The following is a 25456-nucleotide window of genomic DNA, read 5'->3' on the forward strand; positions in this document are numbered from 1 at the left end:
TTTAACATCATTCCAGTGTCATGTCTCGTCTTCTCTTTCTGGTAATTTAATATCTTCCTAACAACTTCCCTTCTTATAAATGTTTAAAAAAAAAAAAAAATCCAGGTACGCTCATGTTTACCATTTACATTATTTAGGTTGCTTGTATATTAGATCCTTCCCCACCCCTGCCCGCACACTCATTGTGTTTAGATTGTAAGCCCTCCAAGGTAGGGACTCACTTCATTCGTGCAGTTATTAACACAGTAGGGCACCCTAGGCCCTACTGTAATACAAATACATAGTAGCATTAAGATATAAATATTAATATGCATCTGCAGTTAAACTACATAGCACCAGGGTCCCATCAGAAGAGACACAAACTGGATAAACCCCCAGAGCTACACTGCATGTAACTTCATATGTACAGATTGTCCGTAGCCTGTATGTCATCACTTTTATTCAAGTTCAAAACAGAGTGTACCCCATGGGGGAAATGAAGACTTAGATTAACACCTTTTAGTATTGGAGACAATATAACATATTGAATCTGAGCTCAGATTCAGGATTAGTTTCATGTTTCTAGCTCATGAAAGCCCCCATGATGAACTGTCTTGATCCATTTTAACTCAGTTTAGATAAATAATTATATTCAGGGTCATATAAAAACTCTGTAAAACCAGTTTGAATTAACGCAAAATGATCTCAGTGTTCTAAAGTGATAGTCCATTTCTTTCAATACAGCTAGCTGTTCCTGGCCTAGGGAACTCTGAAGGTTTTGGTAAAGCTTGTAACTTACTAAATGAATGTTAAGTACTAGCCAGATCTATTGCAGTATACTAATGTAGACCAGGAGACAGTGTAGTGACTATTAACTTCACTTGGCTTAAGGGTGCCCTGTTGTGTTTGACAGTCTTCCATCTGACAGACAGAATATTATAACTGAGTACACAGCATCCATTATTTTAGTTGCATCAGCTTACGTTATAGATGGCATAGTTCTCCCATTTAAGCTGTTCAGTGCAGAATTTACCTTGAGTGTTCTAGATGTTGACATGGGGCCAGGGGGATGTGAAGAGAGGACACTGGGTTCATTGTATAACTAGAAAAGGGAATACAGAGGCAGAAGTACTTGCTGCTACTGGTGTACAGTGTACTCTCTCACGGGTCCAGTCCTGTGATTTTTGAGTGTGTAATTCCATTGAAATCAGTGGAAGTCTTACTGCAGTTGGAATTCAGGATCAGAATGGGATTTTGCATGCACCAGTTTAGAGTTAGAATTTTTCAATAAGTTGCATCTCTACATTTGTAGTAGAGGGAGCAATAAGATCTTCAGCATGAATCTGCCAGTAAATTACAGCAGTATAGGTAATGATTTCCTCTTTGTGCAGAAACTGACTAGTTCGTACAATAATACTTTGTTTCCTTTGAAGTTGAAATCTTACCATATGTATTCTGTAGATACGCACCACACTGATAATACACAGTGATTGTCTGACTGAAAATTTTTATTTGGACTGGAGATACTACCTATTTTACAATGGAAAGCTTGTTACATACTTTTCACAAAAGGTATCTTGGTTTTAATTTAATCTTTTCCTTACCAAATAAAAATTAATGCATCTTAGAGTATAAAACAGTTCCTGTATCTGAAGGAAGAACTCTCTGGATTATCTGCAAGTAGCTAGCTGTTTGGATTTAACAGAATCTTAGGGCTTGTGGACACTGGCACTTTACAGCGCTGCATCTTTCTCACCCGGGTGTGAAAAAACTTGAACGCAACAAGTTTCAGCACTTTAAAGCGCCAGTGTAGACAGTGCCCCAGTGCTGGGAGCTACGCCCCTCGTGGAGGTGGGGTTTTTAGAGCGCTGGGAGAGCTCTCTGCCGTGACTACACAAGCCACGTTAAAGTGGCTTGTGTAGTTAACATTAAAGTTAACATTGCCGGTGTAGACTAGCCCTTAGGGGATCTCTACACTGGCAAGTTTCTGCACCACAAGTTGTATCACTTTTTTATTAAAATGCTGGAATTAAACCACTGTTGCGTGTCCACATTGTGTTCCTTGTGACGCTGGAGCACATCCACATTAGCAGCTCTTGCAATGGCAAAGACAGCAGTGCATTGTGATAGCTATCCCACTGTGCAACTGGCTGCAGGGTGCTCTGGGAAAGGTTTGCAATGCCTCATGGAGCAGGCACAGCATCAGATGATGCAGGTTTCCCAATCCCATTGTTCCATGAGCATCCCACTACGTTGCCAGCTGCTTTTCAACTGAAGTTGGTAGGGGGAGAGTGTGTGAGTGTATTGGGTGGGGTGGGAGGGAGTAGTGTGTTTTGGGGGGACAGTGTGTCAGCATGCTGTCTTATAAGTTCAGACAGTGGCAGGAAACAACCAGCCCAGAGGCAGGGGGAGGGAGGAAACCCCAACATCAGCCCTGGGCTCTCTGCACAGCGCGCACACATAGGGTGACTAGATAGCAAGTGTAAAAAATCAGGATGGGGGTAGGTGGGTAATAGGTGCCTATATAAGAAGCCCCCAAAATCAGGACTATCCCTATAAAATCAGGACATCTGGTCACCACACACACACACCCATCCCTGCTTCTGTTCAACAGCACGAGCTGCTGTATTCCACATTAATGGTTTGCTTTGTGTCCCGAAGCAGATCAGCACAGCGTTCAAGGGCTCTTGGAAATGATGCTTTGAAAGGGGAGGGGTGCACATCTCCAGGGCTGCCGAGTTCAAAACAATGAGCAGAGTAGTCACTTGAGGCATTATGGGACAGCTTCGGTGGCCAATTACAGCGCAGAAAGCAATCAAGTGTCTACACTGGCAATGGAGCGGTGGAGCCTCTGCGCAAATAGCCTTACGACTCTTGTCAAGGTGGTTTTTTGCAGCGCTGCAACTGAGGAGTTTCTGCGCACAGCGTGGCTTGGCAGTGTGTACACATTGGCCGTTTGAGCACAAAAAGCTGCTTTACTGCGCAGAAACTTGCCAGTGTTTACAAGCCCTTACTGTCAACAGTATTAGGAGTGTTTCAGAGCAGCAGCCGTGTTAGTCTGTATTCGCAAAAAGAAAAGGAGTACTCCTTTTTTTTTTTTTTGCGTATTAGGCGTGGTGTATGGCAGGTTATTTAGGGCTAGTCTACACTTGCAACATTAAAGCACTGTTGCAGCGGCACTTTAACGTGCCTTGTGTGGTTGCAGTGCAGTGCTGGGGCACTGTCTACACTGGCATTTTACAGCACTGAAACTTGCTGTTTTTTCACACCCCTGAGCAAGAAAGTTGCAGCACTGTAAATTGCCAGTGTAGACGAGCCCTTGGACAATCATATTAGTTCATGGGACGCATGTTTGGGAAGGGGGCACACAGGAGTTCAATGTTCACAACACAACCTCTTCCTTTCCTTATTTAAGGGTAGGGAGGTCAGGTAGAGGTGAACTGACTCCAGTGTTTGTCTAGTTTAAATGCAGATGAGTTTGGGGTTAGATTAGGTGAAAGGTTGAACCCCAGTCTAACAGATATCTAGACTAGGTAAAACATTGGAGTTAAGGATCCACTAACCTCCACTTTCCCCAGTCTAGATATAGCCAATACTTCACCAGACATCAGGTAAGTGTCTATAGCTGTGGTCATACAGAAGGGCTGTTTTATTGACATTAGAAATGCTTGCTAAGGTACTCATTATGAAATTATAACCACTTGTAGAAGATTGTGTTTAAAAAATAAACAAACTGTTGGGATTTATGGAGAATTTGATGACCTTATTTTTTTGTGTGTGTGTAGGCAGCAGCAGGCATTCTGTGCTATGTGGGAGCCTATGTCTTCATAACGTATGACGACTACGATCACTTCTTTGAAGATGTCTATACGCTTATTCCAGCAGTGGTTATAATAGCTGTGGGGACACTTCTCTTTATTATTGGACTTATTGGGTGCTGTGCCACAATCCGTGAAAGTCGCTGTGGACTTGCCACTGTAAGTTGCTGTGTTTCACATGAATTTTTGAGCCTTTATTGCATGTTCTGATGTATATTTGGCCTTAGTGTTCCTTTTGAATGAACAGAGCCTTACTGATAGTGTTAAAATGGACACTGTCAAGTACGTTTGGGTTTTTAGATATTTACTCTTGTAATCTTGTTTTACAAGCGCAGTTTTTTTTCTTTACTTATTTTATCCTAAAACACTTCTCAGTTTTTTTGTGTTGGAATGTATTAAATCAGTCTTTTTTGGTATTGAAACTTTATCTAAGGTCCTTCCAATGTCCCTCTTTGGAACGATCTGGTTAAAGCAAAAAAAGATTAATACTGTTAATGTTCTTCAGGGTACATTTGTATTCAATCATTTAACAAAATATTCTATAAAACACATTTGTGCTTAAGAAAGCTGAAACTTAAAACTAAAATTATGTGGATGCCACTGGTGATAGAATCTCACTACAAGTATTTTGTAGTGTTGTAATAGGAATAGGGGCTGTGTTGTCCAAGCTGTACTTGTGTTTAAATTAGTACTTCAGTTTCTGGTGTTGCCGTTTGCCATCTATTCACTTATTTTTACTCAAATACATGTTATGTATATGGTACTAATGTGTTTAAAAAATTGTGTCCCATAATAGATAAGTGTCCTGTGGGCTGTAATACTTTGGTCCAGTTTTGGTTAGATTTCATCTGCAGGTGCTGGGTGGCATTGGTGGCCTGTGATATACAGGAGTTTAGACTAGATCTGATGGGCCCTTTGGTACTTAAACTCTGACTTGATTTCCTTGTCTGACTACTTTAACCTTCTCTTGCAGTTGACTTTGGTGTTCTCTTAAAGCTACTAGAATGGAGAAACATATACATGGCTGCAGTATGCCAACATGTGGCTGTCTTATAAATGGACATTTGCCTGAATCTTTGTTGACATTTCTGATTTTTGTTGGCTGCTGAAGCCATGAACACTCATTTACTTAGATGAACTTAAGTACGGATGGATTATTTGGAATGATCCACTCGGTTGACTATTTCTATAAATTAGTTGCCGAGTTAATAACTTGCCTGGCAAGTTTGATAAACCAAAAAGGCAGAGTTTAGGTTTTCAAAAAGCATGTCAGTAAAGCTACATATAATATAAATATTTTGGATTGTATTTAACAGTTTGTGATCATCCTCCTCTTGGTTTTCATCACTGAAGTTGTGGTGGTAGTTCTGGGATACATCTACAGAGCAAAGGTAATAAAAACTCTTCTAAAGTCCAATAAATGTTTTGTTGTAGATTGTGACCAACCTGCTGAAAAAAAACTTCCCATATTTACTGCGGGTATACTTATGTTTGGGATTTTCTAAAACTGCTGTTGGGTATTGTGAGGATATTTTGATTCTCTACATTGTATAAGATCAAAGAAAGGTGCAGGCCTAAATTATAGCAAAGATGAAAAAAATCAAACCTATATTAAAACAGACTTCTTCAGAGGTCCGGAAGTAAGTAGCTTAAGGTTATGGGTTACTCCAAACTTGGATGAAAGATAACTCACTTGCAATGAGCTATCAGGTTTTTTTTAAAAGTAATTTAATTTTATTCTGGCCTTACAACAGGGCTACAATTTCTCTGAAAGACGTAGTGTGGGAATTTATATAACAATTCAGCCTGATGTTTAGCAGACTTTTGTCACCTGAAGAGTGAGGTGAAAAGCTGATACGCACTAAATAGGGTCATGCCATAATTGGCATGTCTCTATTTGCCAAATATTCTATTGTTTTTAAAAGCATTTTGAATCCGTGCGCAGCATAGGTTGCGCTTCATTTGGGTATGTTGTATATCAATGCTTACCCAACTTGATTTTTTTTTTTTTTAAGTTTCTCTTCAAGGTATTGTCATAAATTAAGCAGCCCAAATGGACTGGATACTTACTGAAAAGTTAGAATAGACAATCCAGCTACATATTTAGTTTCTTCCACATCAGCACAAGACCATCTGATGTAGGCCTTTTATTCATTACTGATTGGCAAATATAATGGAAAACTAAGTTGTAGAAGGAAATGATTCCGTTTTGTCTTAGTAATTAGAAATGAGACATGCCCTAATGGAAGGAGCATAGGACTGTAAATCTGGGAACTTCTAAATGCTAATCCTGGCACTGCTTGACTCCATTGCATAGCCTGCAGAAAATCTTGTTTTCTCATCTGTAAAATGGGAGTAACACTAGCATGCTTTGGCTTAATGCAAGATGTAGATATAAAATGCTTCATAAATGCTACTGACATTTCCTGGCCATGACATGCCATTCACATAGACTGGTAAGATATTAATGCTTTTGTAACTTGTTCTTAATTTGGTATGGCATCTGAACAGCCTTCACCTTATCTTGCTTGGCCTTCTGTATTGCTGTAGATGGAGCAGACAGGCACTGATAACTTGGCATTCTCCCACTGCTTTTCATTTTTGTTCGTGTGCCCTGAGAGTGTATAGAACGTAAACATACATTTTTTGCATGTTTCTTTGCAAAAGAGAACTTCCCTCAAACAATCCTGCTCAAGGAAACAGCTGAGAAAAGAAATTACCTTGAACTGTCCCCCAGGGTCTGCTGACTTTAGAACTGTTGGAGCACTGGGATAGTGAGTTCCAAAGTAGAGACTGCTTCAGTGTAAATGTTCCATTAGGGATGTTTAAATCTAGGTTCTATTAAGCATGTTGGGAAGAGAGTAGCTGCTCAAGTAGCCAGAATCTAAACCCTATAGGTAGGGCCCTACCAAATTCACAGCTGTGAAAAACATGTCACGGACCATGAAATAACCCCTCCCTGTGAAAGCTAGCTCTTGGAGGGGAGGAGCAGGGCTGGGGGTGCCCCAGCAGGGGCTTCTACTGTTCCCTGGACTCCAGCTACTAGTCCCCAGTCTGGGTAGGGATGAAACTTACTCTTCCCCTGCCCAGCCACTCTTGAGGGGAGATCAGACCCACCTCTGGGTATCTCCTGCATCTACAGGAAGCTCTAGGGCTGTTGCCCAGCTGTGGAGCTTCTTGCAGCAGGAGGAGGTACCTGACATTGCTACCCTCCCTCCCGCCCAGACCCCTTTTGGGTCGGGACTCCCACAGTTACAACACTATCAAATTTCAGATGTAAACATCTGAAAATGTGAAATTGACTAGTTTTCAAATCCTGTGGCTGTAAAATGGACCAGAATGGACAGTGAATTTGGTAGGGCCCTACCTATAGGGCTTTGTAGGTTGAAATCGACACCTTGACTAGCCATTAAAAGTAAAATAGGAAGACACTGCAGTTCCTGAAACTAAAGAAATGTTACCTAATAATGAGCAGCTGTGTTCTACATCAGTAACTTCAGAGTAGTTTTTAGGGGGTAGTTCCCAACAAAGTACAATGCAGTACTCTAGCCTAAAGATCAAAGGTATGGATTACTGTGCTCAGGTCTGGGTTGAGCCTCAGCCAGCTCATTCTCTTCCAAATCCCAGTCTCTAAGAACTGGGAAAACAAAACCCACATCGTTCAAATCAGATGAAAATGAGACACAGACCTGCCTGTCTGCTGTTTATGACCCTGGAAGCCAAATATATTGCTCGCTGTTGTCTCGCATGACTCTACAGAAGGGGCAACAAAATAGAACCTAGATATCTGGTAGAAAAGAAATTGCCCCAAACAACCCTCTACCACTTCGGGGAGGGAGGGAGTGAAATCACTCTAGACTAGCAGAGCATTAATGGCCATACAGTCTTATCAAAGGCTGCTGAAGGATCTGAAAGTATCAACATAGACACCTGATCATTGTTTGTTGCCAGGAGGAGTTAATCAGCAAAGACCAGAGCTGTGTACATCTTATATTCAGAACAAGAGAGTGAACAGGTTTTAAAAAATGGTGTCAGAATTCCTTGTGACAGATTTCCACAGAAGGGAAGACTAAAGACTGGACAGTAGTTGGCAAGATTGAGTATCAAGTGAGACTGAGCCCAGTGACAGCTTATTTGGGGAAGCTGGCATTCTGGACTTCCAAATGGAGGCATAACTAACCTTTGGTGCATTTGAAACTTTCCTACATTCTGTTAGCGATGAGAGGTCTGGGTCCAATTTGCGCACACAGATTTTACCTAGAGCGATGATGTGGTTCTTCTCCATGACAGCAGCCAGCCCATTTCAGATCTTTCGTTTTGTCTGCTAAGTGAGAAGAAATTTCCTTTTGAAAGATTAATTTCCATATGTAGGTAGCTGGGATTAGTCAGTCTGTCAATTGAACGGTTCCAGACTTGTCTTCTGGACAGAATAGTGGAGGCTTTCTTCACCTCTGGCACTGGCACAGGATTTTAAAAACTCAGTCAGTTGGAGGTCAAGACTTCTGCCGTCTGCGCTATACCTCTGCCCCATGCGGCTCATCTGTATGGGCTGTTCCACACACACATGTGCACCAGAATAACAAAGGTTGAATTGACACCAATTTAGCTATTTTGGGGGCTAATTTATGTGTGGACACTCTTTTATTTCAGAGTAAAATTGACTAAATGGACTCTAGAGTCAGTAACAAATTTAGCATATACCCATTTTAGCTAACTTTATTCCAAAACAGACTGGTACCAACATAAATTGATTTCAGTGTACATCTATTTACTTCAGATTCCTCACATTTTGCCTTGGGCCCAAACCTAGCCTCCAACCTGGAAGTTATTTCCTCATTTGTTGATATTTTTGAAAGAGTAGGGTAGCAAAATTCATGCTTCTAAGGGAGACTCGTTTGCAAACTTAAGTCTGTAGTTGGTGTAGCCTCAACCCCATAATAAAAGCAATGAAAGAGGGAAAGTGATGTCTCGGCTCAGAAATATTTCAGAAATTTAGATTTTTATAATACTGTATAGATGTCCTGAAGTAGCTTAAGGCCCCAAATTCTGTGCAAGGTAGAGTTATTCATCCTCACTTTCTGTGCAGAGTATTTTTAATTGTAGCTTTTAACCATTAGCATTAAATTAGTATTTGTACAAAATACAAACCAATCAGCATTCCAAAAGCGAAGCCATTTCTCCGAAGTACAGTAATCTGTAAAACACAGTTAACTCACCTAATTGAATAAGCCTAGACAACACCCTATTATTTGCAGCCGAAAAAAGGACTGTGCTGCCCAGAGTTGTACCAATAGTTTGAAAGTGCACTAATGTTTGCTTTGTAGGTGGAGGATGAAGTTGATCACAGCATTCAGAAGGTGTATGATGCATACAGTGGGACAAACCCTGATGCTGCCACCCGCGCTATTGATTATGTACAGAGACAGGTGAGAGCCAACATAATGGAAAGTTGATTGTAATTGTAGATCTCATGAAGTCCGTATTGTATGAGGAGCTCTGAATATCGTTATATTGCTCTGGGGTTTGTTAGAGGGTGTCCACATTACAACTTTGACCAAGATTATAAACAGTAGCTTGGTCACGATATAAACAGTTAAAACTACTAGTACCCATGACACTTAACTGTTTAGCTGTTGCAAGAGATCTAGGATGTCACATAACTGTCCTTCTGTTACCACTTCAGTGTGCTTTTGGGGGGATTGTTTGCCACTGTTTCCTTTAATACTTGTCTCCCTTCAATATTTCTCTGCAGTAGGAACATCCCAGAGTGCACTGCCCCATCTGCTGCTAGCTCGCTATAAAGGTGGACACAAAAATGAAGTTGTGGTAGCATAAAAGCTACTTATTGACTTGAAGGGCCATGATTGGCTTTATTTTATCTGTGCCAGGGAATTTTTGACAGAAACAATCTCACCAAGTTTAGACAAGATCCAGTGGCTTCCAGCTTTTTTACCATTGTCAATTTTTAAAAACTAGCCTCCAGTGTTCTCTGCATTAGAACTCTAATCTGTGCATGTGAACAAACAGTACGACTGGTGGGAAGTTTGGGGGGTTTTTTTGTTTTGTTTTTTTGTTTTTCCTGAAATTCCACAGTGAAGGGAAAGTGTAGCCCAAAAGAGTTGAGAGATGTAATTCACCACTGATGCAACTCCACTGTTGGGAATCTCACTGGGACTTTTCCTGTCTATGCTGTAGCCTCAAGTCAATTTTTCTTCAAACTATTTAACAAGTTTTGAACAGACTTACAAATCCTTGTCATGTAGATATTGGAAACAAAACCATACTAATTACAACAATAGTTTAGTTAGTTTTATAGAGAGATTTGAGATTACTTTGACAGGGTGTTAGTTAGCATCTGTACACTGCTTCTGACATGCTGTTTCTGGGGGGTTTTGTTTTGTTTTTTTTTGAGTGAAATCTGACTACACATTTAACAAACCAGATGTCTGTCAAACTGTAATTTCCAACTTTTTTGAGTAGGTGTGCTTGTTTTTTGCAGGTGGGTTGACTGAGTATTGAATACATGGTAACTAGATATTTATCTATTTGCCCTCTCTATTTTGATGGGTACACAATTGGCATGTTTTTCAATAACTTCTTGGTTTTTTTTCAACCCTTCCCATAAACTTGGACTATCCGTATCTTCGCTAACAGATGAGATCAATTCTTCATTTCCTTTTGTGTGACCATTTTGTGCTAGGAAGCCCCAGGATGATCACCCAAGGATCATTTGGTGATAAATATCCAATATTTATTTATGTTGGATTACAAATTGTATCCCAATACTCTGATGCTTGGACATGTCCGCTATAAAATCTTCTAACCACAATTTCTCCAGTACTTCTTCCCCTTCAATGTATGTATATATTTTAACCTACTTGTATGAGCTACTGTTGAAACAGTATTAAAGACATTTTATTTTATCGTGTTACACCTTGGGGTTGCTGGTCCTTCTTTTCAGATCAAATCCCATTCCTCTGGGATAATTTGTCCAGATTCTTTTCCTGGGTATCATATGTGGACGCTTTTTTTTGTTAAGAAAGCTATCTGCAAAGATTGATTATAAATTAGCTATTTTTAACTGATCAGATGCCATTGCTTCTATTAAAGTTAGCTTTCTGTATACAACTGTCATAGGAAGCTGAGAAACATAATGCCTGTTAGTTATTTGCGATCTCTAATTTAGAAAAGTTTACTGAATCACTGGTCAACCCTATGTTCCGTAGCTCTTCCAATTTTTAAAACTCTGTGGTTTATGATTTGGATTAAGATCTGGATTATTTGCAAGAAATGTCATTGGCAAGGGGAAAGAAGTTATCTTATCTCTAGTTCTGTTCCTAGACCCATAGCAAAGGATATGCTAGAGGATGTCTGTATATTTCTGAAGGTTCTGATTTTTTTTCTTAATCCACAGTAACTCAACTATATTTACACCACTACAATTTTCTTGTTCAGTAAAGTCCCATTGATTGGTTTGGTTAGAGTGCCCCAATCCACTACTGCTTTGAGCTTGCTGGCTTGCTAGTACCATGTAATATTTGGTATAGCAAGTCTCCATGTTCAATGGGTTTGTACAAATATCTGCACTCACTCTTGGTCGTCTTTTATTCTGTGTAAATTCTAACAGCATCCTCTGTGTTCCTGCTAGGTTTTTATCTGGGATAATTACAGAATAAATGTGAAACAACGAAAATGTCCTTGGCAAAAGGTTCATTTTTGACTGCGACTGTTCTTCCTGGCCAAGAAATTTGTATTCTTCCCCCAGCTCTCCAGATGTTTGTTTCACTTGCTGAAGTAGTGGTTTGATGTTTTAAATGATAGAGCTCTTCTAGGTTGTTTGAGATGTGAATTCCCAAGTATCTTACAAAATTTCTTGCCCATTTATACCCAAATGTTTTCTAAAATTATAGCTTCTCTGTGTCTGGCAAACTTAGAGCTAACATTTCAGATTTGGCATAATTTATTATGAATCCAGATGTTTTCCCAAAGTCATGTATTTCTTTAGATACTAATTTATAGGGAAATGTTCTGGTTAAAAATATTACATCAGTATATAAAGTTATCTACCTTCTGATGTGTTCCTGCAAGTTTTATTCTTGTGATAAATTCATTGTTATCCTCTGTGAAAGAGGCTCCATGGCCAATGCAAAAAGTACAGGAGGCAATGAACATTCCTATCTAGACCCTCTGTGTAATTCAAATGGGAGATTTAACCCAATGTAACTCTTTTTTTTTTTTGAGCTGGTATGAAGAGCAATTATCCATTAAGGAACTAGGGGACAAAGTCCATGTGGGACAGGACTTGAAGAGCTGCATTAGATTAGGACTTCCCCAGCTTTGGGGAGACCAGTAGCTTCTTTAATAGGTTGTGGAACTTCTTCCCCTAACAGAATGTCATTGACGGTACCCCTCAAGGGACCTACAAATTCTGCCTTATCAACCTTGTAAAATTAAACTGGAAAGCCATTAGGTCCTGGATTTTTACCACTTTTCATACATGCTATTGAATCTAATATCTTCCTTCTGTTATTTTTTTAATCTCAGGTTTCTTTATCAGTTTTGTTTGTCAGCAAGCCTGCTACTTCCAAATATTTTTGAATAATTTCAGGGCTAGGAATGTCTGATATATAGAGGTTTATAATAAGCAGCAGAAGTAGCGCACATTTTGTTGGGTGTGCAGCTGTCTTTTGCTGATTGTTTTTAATTGGAGGAATATGTTCTTTAAGCTTTGAACCAGTAGCTTCTCACTTATTTCCTTTTTCGTAAAACATTTGCTTTGTTATACCGAAGAGCTTTTTTGATGAACTCTGTCATCAACCTGTTCAATTTCTCCCAAATAATTAGTTCATATACTTTTTTGAACCTGTTTCTTATGAAAGCTTTTTTTCTGGAGCTCTTTCATTTTTCAATAAAGAGGCTCTGTTTATCAACTGACCCTAAATTCTGCTTTACCTACCTCCTGCAGAAGACCTCTTTTTATACTGTCTTTTATTTGAACATATTGAATAGTGTCCTCATTTAATTGCTGCAAACTGACCTTTGTCCTGGAGAAATAAGCAGTGTTCATTTTAAAAAAAAAAAATCTTTGGGATCCATCCCAACTATCAAATACTGCTTCCAATGGGGCATGATCTGACCATGTAATGTACTAGTTTCTGCAGATCTTGTCCACTTCATTAAGGATTTAGAGATGAATCTAGTATATCCATGAGGGTGTGAATAAAATGTGCCACCTCATTCCCTTGGGGGCAGTTCTCTCCATCAATCTGCGACTGAATTGTTGGCACAGTGAAAGCAATGCTGCACCTGCTTCTCTATCCACCAACTTCTTTATCAGAACTGACCCGGTAAGGAATCCGCCTGTAATTGAAGACACTTCCGAGTTTAACTATTCCTTCTCCAAAGCGTTAAAGTATTTTCAAGTCTCTAAAAAAAAGTTTGGTTTTTTTTTAATGGGGGATGTACACTGATCCCACTGTTAATAACCCAGTAATTGTGCCCTTCAATAAGATAAACTGTCCCTCCATGCCTCTGAAAAGGAAAACATGTTTGTTTGCAAATATTCTGCTAACTCCTCTTTGACTGAAGCCAAAAAGTCTGTTGAAACCAATTACCTTTCTTAGCCATAATCTGTTCCTCCTGGAAATACATTTTCATGGAGTGTAAAACCCAATTAAAGATTATAAGTTTCTTTCCTTTAATGACATTCAAAGATTCTATTTTAAAAGGAAGAGACACTGAAAATGACTCTTTCAATTACTGGAAAAATTGAAATTGTCATTCTTTAGCTGTTGAATGGCATGAACACTTGTGTGCCCAATGTCTGTCTGTCTTTCTAATTATGCTGTATTCACAATTGTGTGTTTGAAGGCTTGGTTTCTTTTTGTGAACTTCCATATCCATTTTCTTGTATGTATTCCCTTCTTCATTACTCTGAGTTTAAATCCAAAAATAAAATACCAAAGTAGCATAAGAATCATGCCCCAAATGACTGAGTTTTGCTGAACCTTAAACCCCTGTACTCTCCCCCATGAATACTTGGGACTGCTTCTCTTGCAGTCCAAAGGTAGTACCTTCTCCATGCATGGGACATTAACCCTCGCCCTTAAGAGTAGATTACCATCTGATCATTTGAGTTGCATGGAGAGGATTAAACAGAAGGCCTGAGGACTCCTCCCTATTACCTCTCTCTTTTCTCCAATCTCCTCTGTCCCTGGGACTCACCACCCAGCGCTGCCACCGCCTTCCCTCCTGCCCCCCCCCCCCCCCCCCCCCATCATTTATTTTCTCTACTCTTTAAAATAACTGCTTGTTCCTGGTGACTCCCAAGAAGTCCTTTCTGGTTAATCTTCTTGTTACTCCTCAGGTATCAGAGTCCTCTTGTTCAGTTTCACATCTGCCATTGCCAGTACATTCTCTAGAGTTGCTTGTCTTCTCTTATCCTCTTTCTCTTGGGTTCCATCATCTGCAAAAATTTTCTCAGCACTTTATTCTTAATTTCTACCTCTGCAGTATCCTCTTGTACTTGATGTTTTGACTTCTATTCCAAGTATCTCTAGTGTGTTTTTCCTTGTGTAAAGTTTTACTGTATAATATTGGTGGGTTTTTTGGAAGCTGAATGAGTTTAGATGGGAATCCCCATCTGTAGCAGATATCTGCCCTCCTGAATAGTGCTGTAATTTCTCCCAACTCTTAACTTTTTTTTTTTTTTTTAAATAAAGGCAGCGAGGGTCATGGAGAAAATTGCAGCTTGTGGCCTTTGAGTTCTGAATGCTGTCTGGCTCTCTTTCTCTCCTTCTGCCACCGCGCCCCCCCCCCCCGTGATTAAATCTTTCTGTTTAATGATGAAATTTTATGATGAAATGTCTGGGTCTGTTATAAGGTGGAGGGGACAAGTGCCTTGTGTGCACTCTCCACTTTCACCTCTTTCAGAGACTCCCTTAATGCTGATGATGTTCCGTCTCACCGTGTCTTTCTATATCATCCAATTTAAGCTGCATCTTTCTCTTTGCTCCAGTAGTGCCATGTGGTTCTGCACTGCATGCTTTCACTTGCTTCTTTTGGTCTTAAGCCAGTCTCTAGGCACGGTTGACTCTTATTTTCCGAGTCAGTAACTTTCTTCTTTTACTACTGGAATACTGGGCGTTATATAATTTCTCATGGCCTTAAACTCTGAAATTAACTCCCATATGTCAGCTTCAGTGGGTATTTGATTTTCTTCAGCCCTGGCATTTCTACCTGGCTTGGCTGCCATGTGTTCACTTGGAATCTGAAAGTCTTCCCTACACTGTGAGTCTAAAATGCTTCTTAAGGAGGGTTTTAAAAAAAAAAAAAAAAAAAGATTTTTGTTTAAGAGAATCAGTCCTCTGCAACCCTGTTCTCTGAAGTGTGCACGGGCGGGGGTGTGGTTGGGGAGTTTAGTAGATTTCTTGGGGCTGAAGGAAGTAAATTGCTTTGCTGTCATCCCCTTAGGGCTCAGGCTTAAGGCTATTTTAGTCCGTCCCCATTTTAATGTAGTACAGTACTACATTAGTTTAGATTTGGTTCACATTTTGAAGGCTTTCTTCACACCCAGGAGGGCTAGAAACATACTTGTTTAAAATCAGATTAAATTCTGAAGCACACTTTCATAGCAAGAAGTGGACTCTTTAGTTGGTTCTGTAGCTATTTGAGCACAGGAAATGGCTCCAGGCCTCAACTCATCTGAAGAAAAGCCTAATTGAATAGGGCTTTTCTTAAACTTATAAGGAGTCCCAAATTTTATTTGGGATGGAGGGCATAGAAAACTCAGTGTTAAACATTTAGCATCCAGAGGTAGAATTTTAACAGTGAGTATTTCATAGCTAGTTTTCAGGATCTGTGCCATAAATCTAGTTTGAAGTTGAAAGTAATACTAGTAACGTTCAAACTGTAGTTTGTTTTTGGCAAAACATTTGTCATGCTAAGTGGCAAGTGACATGACCTACTCTAATGTTCAATATTTAAATAACACAGGCAGCCTATTCTAATACATCTTTGTTCATGGCATTGTAATTAGTTACTGCATATTCTTAGTTATTGTCTCTTTACTAATAACTTTGATAAACATGGTGGCTTTTTCTCTGTTTTTCTGTAGCTGCGCTGTTGTGGGAGCCACAACTATTCAGACTGGGAGAACACAAAGTGGTTCAAAGAAACTAAAAATAACAGCGTGCCCCTCAGCTGCTGCAAAGCGACCAGCACCAATTGTACTGGCAGTTTGACCCACCCAATGGACCTTTATTCTGAGGTAAGCCAGGCCTGTGAATTCAGTTTACTAGTATGTATAAAGCTGACAGTCATTTAAATTTATGTGTTTTGATGGCCAATGCAGAAGTTTAGGGTATATTTTATATATCGGGATCTGATCTGGAATCTGAAAAATAACTAACTTTGCTCTTCTCAGTCGGCTTTCCCATCTTAAAAGCAAACCTTCAAATGTCTTAGTTTTTCTTGAGTTTAAAGCCGTTAGCACTATAATTTTCTGTCCATTCACTTGCTGCCTTTGACATTTATTTCAGTTTATTAGTGGATATATAAGCAAAGCTTCTATGCAAAGTTATGACCAGGCTGAATACTTCCTAAACGGCACTGTTTGTTTGTTTCAGGGGTGTGAGGCTCTAGTTGTAAAGAAGCTACAAGAAATCATGATGTATGTTATCTGGGCAGCTCTGGCATTTGCTGCCATTCAGGTGAGATTTCAAAAAATTTACTTTTTAACTGATAACCTTTCATATAAAAATGAAACTCTGGACTGTAATCCCAGGTTACCATGCAAATACACCAGTCTTCAACAAACTTAGGGTTTTTTTATTTTGACTTTGAGTTCCATTGACCCGAGTGTCAAATAACCAAATATTTTAAATTGATTACTCGTGGTTATTTCTAAATTGTTCAGCGCCTTCACCTTTGCTGGAATGTGTCTTGCCACCATTTAATATAGGATCTCCAGTATAAATGATCAGATGCATCTGAACACACCTGACATTCATGCTGAGCAAATATTTTACATTTAATGATAGTTAACATCTGTTTAAATAGTTACAAGTTCTTCAATTTACAACTCCCTTAAAACAAATAGGGGCAGTTCATACTAATGCTGCTATCAGGAAATAAATCAACAATTAAATCATGGTATCTTGGAACCACCTAAAAATATAGCCAGATTTTTTTGATAGCTGACTCTTACGGTGGCCCTTTGGAAAGGGGGCATTGCACTGTGCTCTGAAGGTCTGATTCAAATGCTGGGCCTTCAGGGGAAGCGAAGTCCTGAGTTGAGGACCCTCCAGTAAGAATGCTCTGAATGCAAATGCTCTGTACACACATGCTGAAGCATCACGGCTGATGTTTATTAACTGAAGTTCAGTTAGTGCATTGATTGTCATAGTGAACATCTTTGTAATGCTGCACGTATGTAGTGTATTCTATTCTTCTTTGTGATAAGTTATATTCCTTAATGAGCAGGTGCATTGTGGCCGACTTACAGATGCTCTGAATACCATAACTTTGAATCCTGTAAAATTAAAACATGTTAACTAAGTTCCCCAGATAGATATTGAGATGCATATTAAAATATTTAATTCTCTAAGTAACTGGACTTCGAACAAGTGTTCTGACACCTACTCTTAAATGTGCCTGTATGTCTGGAATTCTGCTTCTCTGTTCATTAGTTTAACCAGTTAATACCTCTAAAAAACTCAAAGCATTAATCAGGTGTTTTCTGATGTGGCAGTGGGCGTAGCAGTCCCCAGTGAAAACTATACTGCGCATGCTGAGTACTAAGATTTTGGGGATTTTTTTTTTTTTTTTTTAAAGCTAACTAAATAATCCCCAGCCTTTTGCAGCAGAAAACTTTAACTAGTGTAACACTTTCTGCCTTCAGAAAAGTCAAAACAGCTGAATAAAGTTATTAAACTTTCATAATTTAGTTTTTGGATTGAAATTTGTCTAAAGGTGAATTTTTGCCAATGTTCAGCACCTGAAAATGCATCCAGTAATGGAACTCCATCTCAGTGCTAAGATAAACTTGTAAAACAGATAAATCTGTGTATAAATGCTATGCATTTAATATGGTTTCATTGTCTTTAGCTGGCTTATTTCAGATTTGTGAAATGCTCATTTTTGCTTTTTGGAGAGATCTGATTATTCCGGTCCTTTGGAGGAAGGTTTGGATCTCCTGTTAAAGTAATGCATTTTGCCTTGGTGTTTTCAAAAATGTGCTCAGTCTTGTACCCATCTTGCACTATGCAGTATTATGACATTGCTGTGGAGAGGTTTTTTTCCTTGTGTAAACTTAGTGTATTTGAAGTCATGTTATGTTTAAAAGGCGTCTGAGTTGCTTGCTAGAATTAACCATCTTGCTCAAGAAAGATACTTTTGCAGTCTGGGAACCTAATGCTAGTTGAAAACTGGCATCCTTCTGCCATCAGAATTATTTAATAGTAAATATTAAAACCTACTTTAACTAAATCAGTGTTAGAGCAGAAGCAGTTTATAATAGGGGTGAGCAGTTGGTGCTTAGAGATAATTCAGTGTTTAGGAATAGTTTTAATTACTCTGGAAAAATGCTCTTGAATGTTCAGCTATTGAGATGGAAATTGTAACAAGCTGTGCTGGCTTTCTATAAAGCAAGGTAGGTGCCTTGAATAGGATCAGAAATGGAAGTTTCAGTTGAAAGCTGTTTCCAAACAGTTGAAAGCATGTTCTTCTGTATATTAACATTCAGAAATCTGCATAGAGCAAAATTGTTTGGCTTGTTAAACTCTTACAATGCCAAACAGCAGCCAGGTGATTGTCGAAACTTTTAGTTTCTTTTCAAGAGTTACTGCAGTATGAACTTACTGAGAAGAGAATATTCAACTGAAGAACCTTATACACAGTACAAGGTGTTAAGTAAACTTGTGTTTAGCTTGGGTAACCTCCTTTTGGGGAGGAAGTACAACAGAGATGGGCAGCCAAAATAATTAGAAGCAAAGAATGACAAAGTGAAAATAGGATTGTTCTATTTACACTCAAATCTACATTTCAGAGAATTTCTCCTAAAATTGTAATGCTGCTTGTTCAAGCCTATTGCTGTTTTAGTATCCTTTGTGCCTCCTTCCTAAATGGAAGTCAATCCCTTTCGTTAATCTTCACATGGTTTACTACAAATTGCATCTTCTCCTTGAGAGCTTTCAGCATCTTAACTGTCCTTTCTATGCTTTAGCAAAATCTTCAGTATACCCTGTTTACTCAAGTATGTCGCATCACTTGTTCTTTGCAGCTTTTTGTGCAGTGTCTTGGTAGCCTGGTTTCACTTCGGTTAGTTTTATTGATGTTTCTTAGTATTCCTTTTTTCTTTTTCTTTTTCTTTTCTTTTTTTTTTTTTTGGTTGTTGCCAGGCACTGAGTTCAATGTTTAGCAACTAGAGTTGCCTTTTCTTGTCTGGGCTTAAGGTAGAATTCCTCCTCTTCCTTCCTCCTCTTCCCCGCCGCGCCCCCTCCTCCCGCCCCCCCTTTAAGAAACATGTAGGGGAAAAGTTTATGAAGCTGTGTCCTAATTGTCAAAAAGAGCTATACTTACTTTGGAGTCTGATGTAGTGAAGAGATGTCGTCATCCTCCTCCCCTGCCCCCCAAAAATGGCTTTCAGCACTGTTAAAAATCCTAGCTCCTCTGCATGGGGCTATAACCCATGCCACTCTGTTTCACTCTGTGTGCCTGTCAGTGTCCCACTGGCTTGCCAGTTGTAAGCAGGCATGCTCATTGTGCAGTCTCTGCACTTTGGGTGGCACTTGCTTTGTGGTGCCACGTGGCAGTAATCTAGCTATCGGCAGGGAGAGTCCAAATTATGTCTGCAGAAAAGGCTATGTAAACACTTTGCCAAAAAAATGAGGAAACATCAAAAGGGGTTTTCTGCCCTTACCAAGATATTGACATAAGTTGTTTGAAATGTCTTCATGTAGAACTGAAGCAAACCATCTAACACCCATTAAGAAAGTAGATTATAAGATTTTAAACATATAGCTCCGGTGTTCGGTAAACAGTTTCTGTTGTTAGACACCTGGCATTTCTGCTTAGCCTTGACTGCAATAGGAACTATTAAGCTTATTAAATGTTACATCATCTAATTGGTTTTGTTGTATAGTTAACAAGGTTTCAGTATTAAATAATACATTGGTTTAATCTAATTTTTTATATAGTCATACTCTGCTTTCCTTTAAGCCTAGTCCTAACTGACTTGACTTTATTAAGTAAACCTCCCAGTAGACCATTGTAAAGCTGTAGCATGTAGTGTGGCCATGATTCTGTATAATACATGGAATTTCCATATTTACTTTGTGCATATGGCACAGCAAGACTGTATAAAAATTAATTTAAATGTGTATAAGAATGTAACCTTTAACAAATGGACTTTGACCTAGTAAATGTGAATTAGAGCAGCAGTGATCTTCTCCATTCAGTAAAATTTCTGATCAAGGCTTTAAGAATGCACACAGCCCCCATTATGACCTCATTCTTTTGTGTTTGTAATACAGTAAGAATAATGCTTCTGGCAGCTCTGCTTACAGCAATTCTGTATTGTCGCTGTAACCTAAAAGTTTAACTTGTTTCCCCAGCTTAGCAAACTCAGTTTTGAATATTTGTTTTAAAATGAAAAGACCGAGGCAATGAAAGATTACTTACACTTTTTGTGAAAAATAGCCCTTCTTCCTAGGAGCTGATAATTCCCTGCTATTGAGCTAATGCAGAACTCTAGACCCACCAGAGTTTAAAGAGAAGTTGATGTGTGACAGCTCCACTAAAGTGATAGCACAAGTTTTCTTTGACATCCTTCACAAATTCTGTACAAGAAGTCATTCTGCATCACCATTGGGTATAATCTTGTAGTTTTAGAATATCTCTAAAAGTGTCTAACTCTAGAGACACTTTTTTTTTAACAAGACACTTGTAGCTTAGATGTCAGAATAAGGAACTGGGAATGAAGGGGCAAGAAAACTGCTTGTGCTGCCAGAACCTATACTGTCTGATTAACTTGTTTTAAACTTCAGTTGAAGGAATGCCATCAAGTTTTCATATAACTTTTTTTATAAGATGGATCAAATTTTGGGTCTAATTTTGTGGAAGTTCTCAAAGTTCTAAATGTATTTTAAAAAATCATTAGGGAATTTTATCATTGACTGTCCCTTCTCACAATATGCATTAATCGGTATCAGTGTGTGTTCTGCAAACAATTGCTAAGAAAGAAAATGAAATTTAATACTTGAACTAAAGTTTGAGACTTTGGTAAAGTCTTTTTTTTTTGTACTAAGTTATGTGGCTCTTTGGAATCATTGCTGCGTGACCAAGTAATAGACTTCTTAGTCTACACATATCTGGATGGATTTTTTTTTTTTTGGCTTGCTTGAATGTTGAATTGAACGGTTTTCTCTTTGTCAGTTTTAATTCTGAACATGTGGCTTTTAGTGAATTGCCTGGAGGCTGTTTCTGATAAACATGAATAAAATAGCCTACAAGGATGAGGCAGAAATGTTACTTAAGTGATCACATAAAAGGGACAATCTTAAGCTAAAAATGTGTATTAAAAAAAATCAGACGCTTCCATTGGTTTCAAGATTTTAGAACCTTTTCTTTTAAACTTAGAGTTTGTCAGTCTTCAATAAAATAAGTTTGTGCTATTGCACAGTTACTATTTCTGAGGGGTTGGAGCAGAAACTGTTGTTGGTTGTATCACAAACATAAAAGCTGCTTTTTCTTTAAAATCTTTATCATTTGCTTGGATTCTCTCCTCTCTGAAGGGTTCCAATAAAGCCACCACTTTGTTAATCCATTAGGGTGGTGGTATAAATTTCTGTGAGGCCGAATCCAGGATCGGAATGAACAGATTTAGGGTCACTTTTCTTTAAAGTCCATTTGAAGTGGTGGTCAGACTTCCAGTCACCAGCTGGATCCTTTTGTCTGTGAGCATTCAAAGGTCTCAGCCATGTTGGCAGTGTGAGCCGGTCTCCTGTAAACTGCAAGCAAGCTGAAAGGGGGAAATTCATCTAAATGCATTGGTTCTGTACATACACTGCTGATTAGCTGGGAGGCAGTTTTTCTTAATAGCTTATTTTCTAAGCTTTGTTCAGTGAACCAGTAGTGTTGTCAAAGGTGGAAGCTTTCTCTTAAAGTATTCCTGAGCAAGTTCTACTTCCTAACACTTGCTTGACATATTTATTAAAAACCTGGGTTTATTTCATAACTGCAGTGTGACCCAGCTGATCTAGTGTACTGTCCACTAACTTTGTGCATGTAAACTACAAAATGGCTGACATCGGGAAATAGATACTGTGTAGTTAAAACTACAATGGGCAAGCTAAGAAAACAGATCTGATCATTGAGGATAAGTATAAAGTTCCATAAGATGCTTTGATGCAGGGAGCTGTGAAGTTACAGCTTTCAAAAATAAGCAAATATTAACTTGTGTTGAAGATAAGATTTATTGGTCCAAGATGTAAGTACTAACTGCAGTGAAGTAGAGAGCAATATTTTGGTGAATGTTAAGATTTTTAACACTAACCAAGGTTCTCTTGATAAATAGATCATACCAATACTTTCAAGGTCTTTATTTTAACCAAAACACCAAACATGGAAACCTTTTCTTCTGGCCAAAAATTTCAGCAGCGTGTTTTCCTTTGGAGACTGGTATTCTAACAGCTGATGCACTTGCAAGTCTATCAAACTGTTCTATGAAATAATTGGCTGCATCCCATTAAATGCATATAGAATCGGTCAGACATTGTTAGGTCAAGTCAGGTCTAGAACAATACATAATTTGACTGTCTTCATCCAGTCATAAGCTATGATTAATTTTTTTTTATATGTAATGGTTATAAACATTATGGAATTCCTTACACTACATTTGCGTTTGAAATATGGTTAGTGAAGTGGGTTGGCTTTTAATGATGTCAGTCAGGAATATTTATGGTGATGGTATTGCCAGTGATTGAAGACTAATTCATTGTCACTTTTTTAATGAATTTTGAACTGAACAGTGATAACTAAATTTAATACTGACTTAGAACACAAACTTTGGCACTGATTTAAGCTAACATCACTTAATGTTACTGAGTTTCAAAGTGCAAGTGTACATTCCTGGACACACACACAACATTTAGTACATAACTTTTAATAGTTTCACTGTCCAGTCGTTACCCAATAGTATTTCCTTGTCAGTAAATGCAAATCTGAGAGGAGTGAATTTCCCTATGTAATGAAACCCAGTGGCAACATACATCAGCACAAATCAAGATTCTGAATGTATTGGTCTGCCTGCAGGCCTATTTTCTGTTAAACTCGAAGAAGCAAGGCCAGATTTCAGCATGACTTGACTGAGTTGCAATGCTCCGTTCACTTTTAGTCCAAGATTTATGAAGGAACCTACTGAATTTTTATAAATGTCACCCTGCAGGCAGATATCAAGTTATGTAAGAGGGCTGCTGTCTGTGTGGCCTCTTTGGGAAGTACTTACATCTTTTCAGACTTCTTCCTTTATTCAGCTTTATGAACGAATCTAAACAATAACTTAACTGGCAACCTTTTCATAAGGCCTCATAAAAGGTAAAGCCAGAAATTGTGGACTTGGCTGCAAAGCAGTTCCAGCCTTCTCATTGATGTCTTACTCAAGCATTTAACTTCTTTTTGTAAAGTACTTTGTTACTTACAGCCATGAATACATTAATCTCAGATTAACATCTCATGTACATTTATATGTTAATTAGCTGAACCCCCAGGTTTCTGGCAAGCTGCCAGAGTGGCCCTTAGAGCAGCTGTGCGCCAACCTTCGCAGCACTAACTTGATTTTTAAAAAGTGAAGACTGCAACATTGGACACACTTTGCCCAAATTGGGCACATTAGCAAAGAAGAGGATTCCAGCTATACCATGTCCTTTTTATTTTTTTTAAACAGACCAGTCAAATTGTGTTAACTTAAAGTACAGTCTGATTTTTGTACATTCTGGATTATAGTAACTTACACCTCAATCATCAAATAGTATGGTTCTAATTTCCCCTTTGAAATGTTAAACTTCTGGCACTTAGATATCGATCTTCTGTGGCAATTGAATGTTAAACCACCTCACCTTGAATTCAGTCTTTCTTATCCACTAATATAAAGTTTCCATCCTTTTTAAATTAGTCTTGATTTACATCTGTTGGCATAATAGAGGCAGAATACCACAAGTGATTTGACCAAGGAATAGCCTAATGAAAGATGCTCCTATAAGGTGATTTTTTTGGTTAGGATCAGCTTAGAGCTTAATTTTATGTAGTATATACAGTAGCTGGTAAAAGCTTTTCAAAAGTCATCTTATTTTGCCTTTCTTCACACTTCAGGCTTGATATACAGCCATTTGAAACATACTGGCAACTAGCCAGTGATTAATGTCCAGAAACCAATCTCTTGCAAGTATCTGCTGTGTACTCAATTTTGTTTTTCTTCTTTCCATAGCTGCTGGGCATGCTGTGTGCCTGTGTAGTGTTGTGTAGGAGGAGCCGGGATCCTGCTTACGAGCTTCTTATCACTGGAGGAACCTACGCATAGAAGATAATGCAAACCTAAGCTTGAATCTCTTATTTACTTGGAAGGTGAATGGGCCTGGTCTACTGCAGTAGTTTTCCTGCCTATGTAGACTTAGCTAAAACACACCCTGCACAGATGAGGACAGCTGTAACGTACACTGGTGATGGGCAAAGCAGCTTGGCTTTCTACATACCCACATACTTACCTGTGACTCACTATTGTAGCCAGCTATTCATGTATCTAAATATATTTTAGTATACTGGCAAACTTTCTAACTTCAGAACCATTTGCAGATCAAGATTAATTTGGTTGACATGAAAGTTAAAGGAAGTGTGCCTAATTCGGTAGATTACCTCTAAGCATTAACTGACTGATTCTTACATATATATGGAGTCCTTTAAATCTTCACTATGTGGAACTTTTTTTGGCCAAAGTTGTACAAAGGAAGTCTGCTGTATTTAATTTGTGATGGTAAATATATTCTTACCTCTCACCAGTGTCTTTTTTAAAAACATAGTTAAAGTCCAGTACACTTTAAAGAATAAATTGTATGAAATGACTACTAACCAAAATAATTTTAGAATCACAAGTGTGCATCTTTGATCTTCTCAAATTCAGAGATCCAATCTTTCAAACTTTAGTGTTTTAAAATAAAGCTGGCTTTTCAGGAGCAAAATGTATGCACTACTGTTCTATAATGAATTTTCATTTTTTCTATGAAGAGCTGTTTTGTGTTGAGTGAACTGTTATATTGTAGATCTTAAGTTGGTTTGGAAATGTAGCCATGTAGGATAGCAAAATAGTATGTGAAAGTGATCTCAACTGTAAATAGTAAACCTGATTAAAATCTCTGTATATCCTCCCTCAAAACATACCTGCTTGTATTGCATTTTTTTTAAGATTTCAGCACATCAAACCCTCTATTGCTACAGCTCTCTGATATGAAAGCCTCTATTTTATCGACAGATCTGAATATTCTGATGTCTGATGCACTAATCTCTGGATAAATGGTAGGCCACTTATGGATTGTGAATGCTTGAACATGTTTCACCAAAGAGCTAGTACTTTAAACAGGGTGGTAACAAAGTTATCATTCTCTTTGGAG

At 38.5% G+C, this 25456-nt stretch overlaps 1 protein-coding gene across 2 annotated transcripts in view; it reads left to right on the top strand.

Annotated features, from left to right (window-relative positions):
• TSPAN3 (tetraspanin 3) overlaps positions 1–25223 on the top strand; it is a 37926-nt gene extending 12703 nt beyond the window's left edge. For both annotated transcript variants that reach the window (XM_007068367.4, XM_043523919.1), the window contains 6 exons: positions 3765–3956; positions 5114–5188; positions 9122–9223; positions 15913–16065; positions 16424–16507; positions 24280–25223. In XM_007068367.4, the coding sequence (XP_007068429.1) occupies positions 3765–3956; positions 5114–5188; positions 9122–9223; positions 15913–16065; positions 16424–16507; positions 24280–24372 (699 nt within the window). In that variant the 3' untranslated portion in view covers positions 24373–25223. The remainder of the gene's footprint in view (positions 1–3764; positions 3957–5113; positions 5189–9121; positions 9224–15912; positions 16066–16423; positions 16508–24279) is intronic.
• Positions 25224–25456: the final 233 nt, after the last annotated feature.

The sequence above is a fragment of the Chelonia mydas genome, chromosome 10 (genome assembly GCF_015237465.2).
Source record: "Chelonia mydas isolate rCheMyd1 chromosome 10, rCheMyd1.pri.v2, whole genome shotgun sequence".
Taxonomy (NCBI): domain Eukaryota; kingdom Metazoa; phylum Chordata; order Testudines; family Cheloniidae; genus Chelonia; species Chelonia mydas.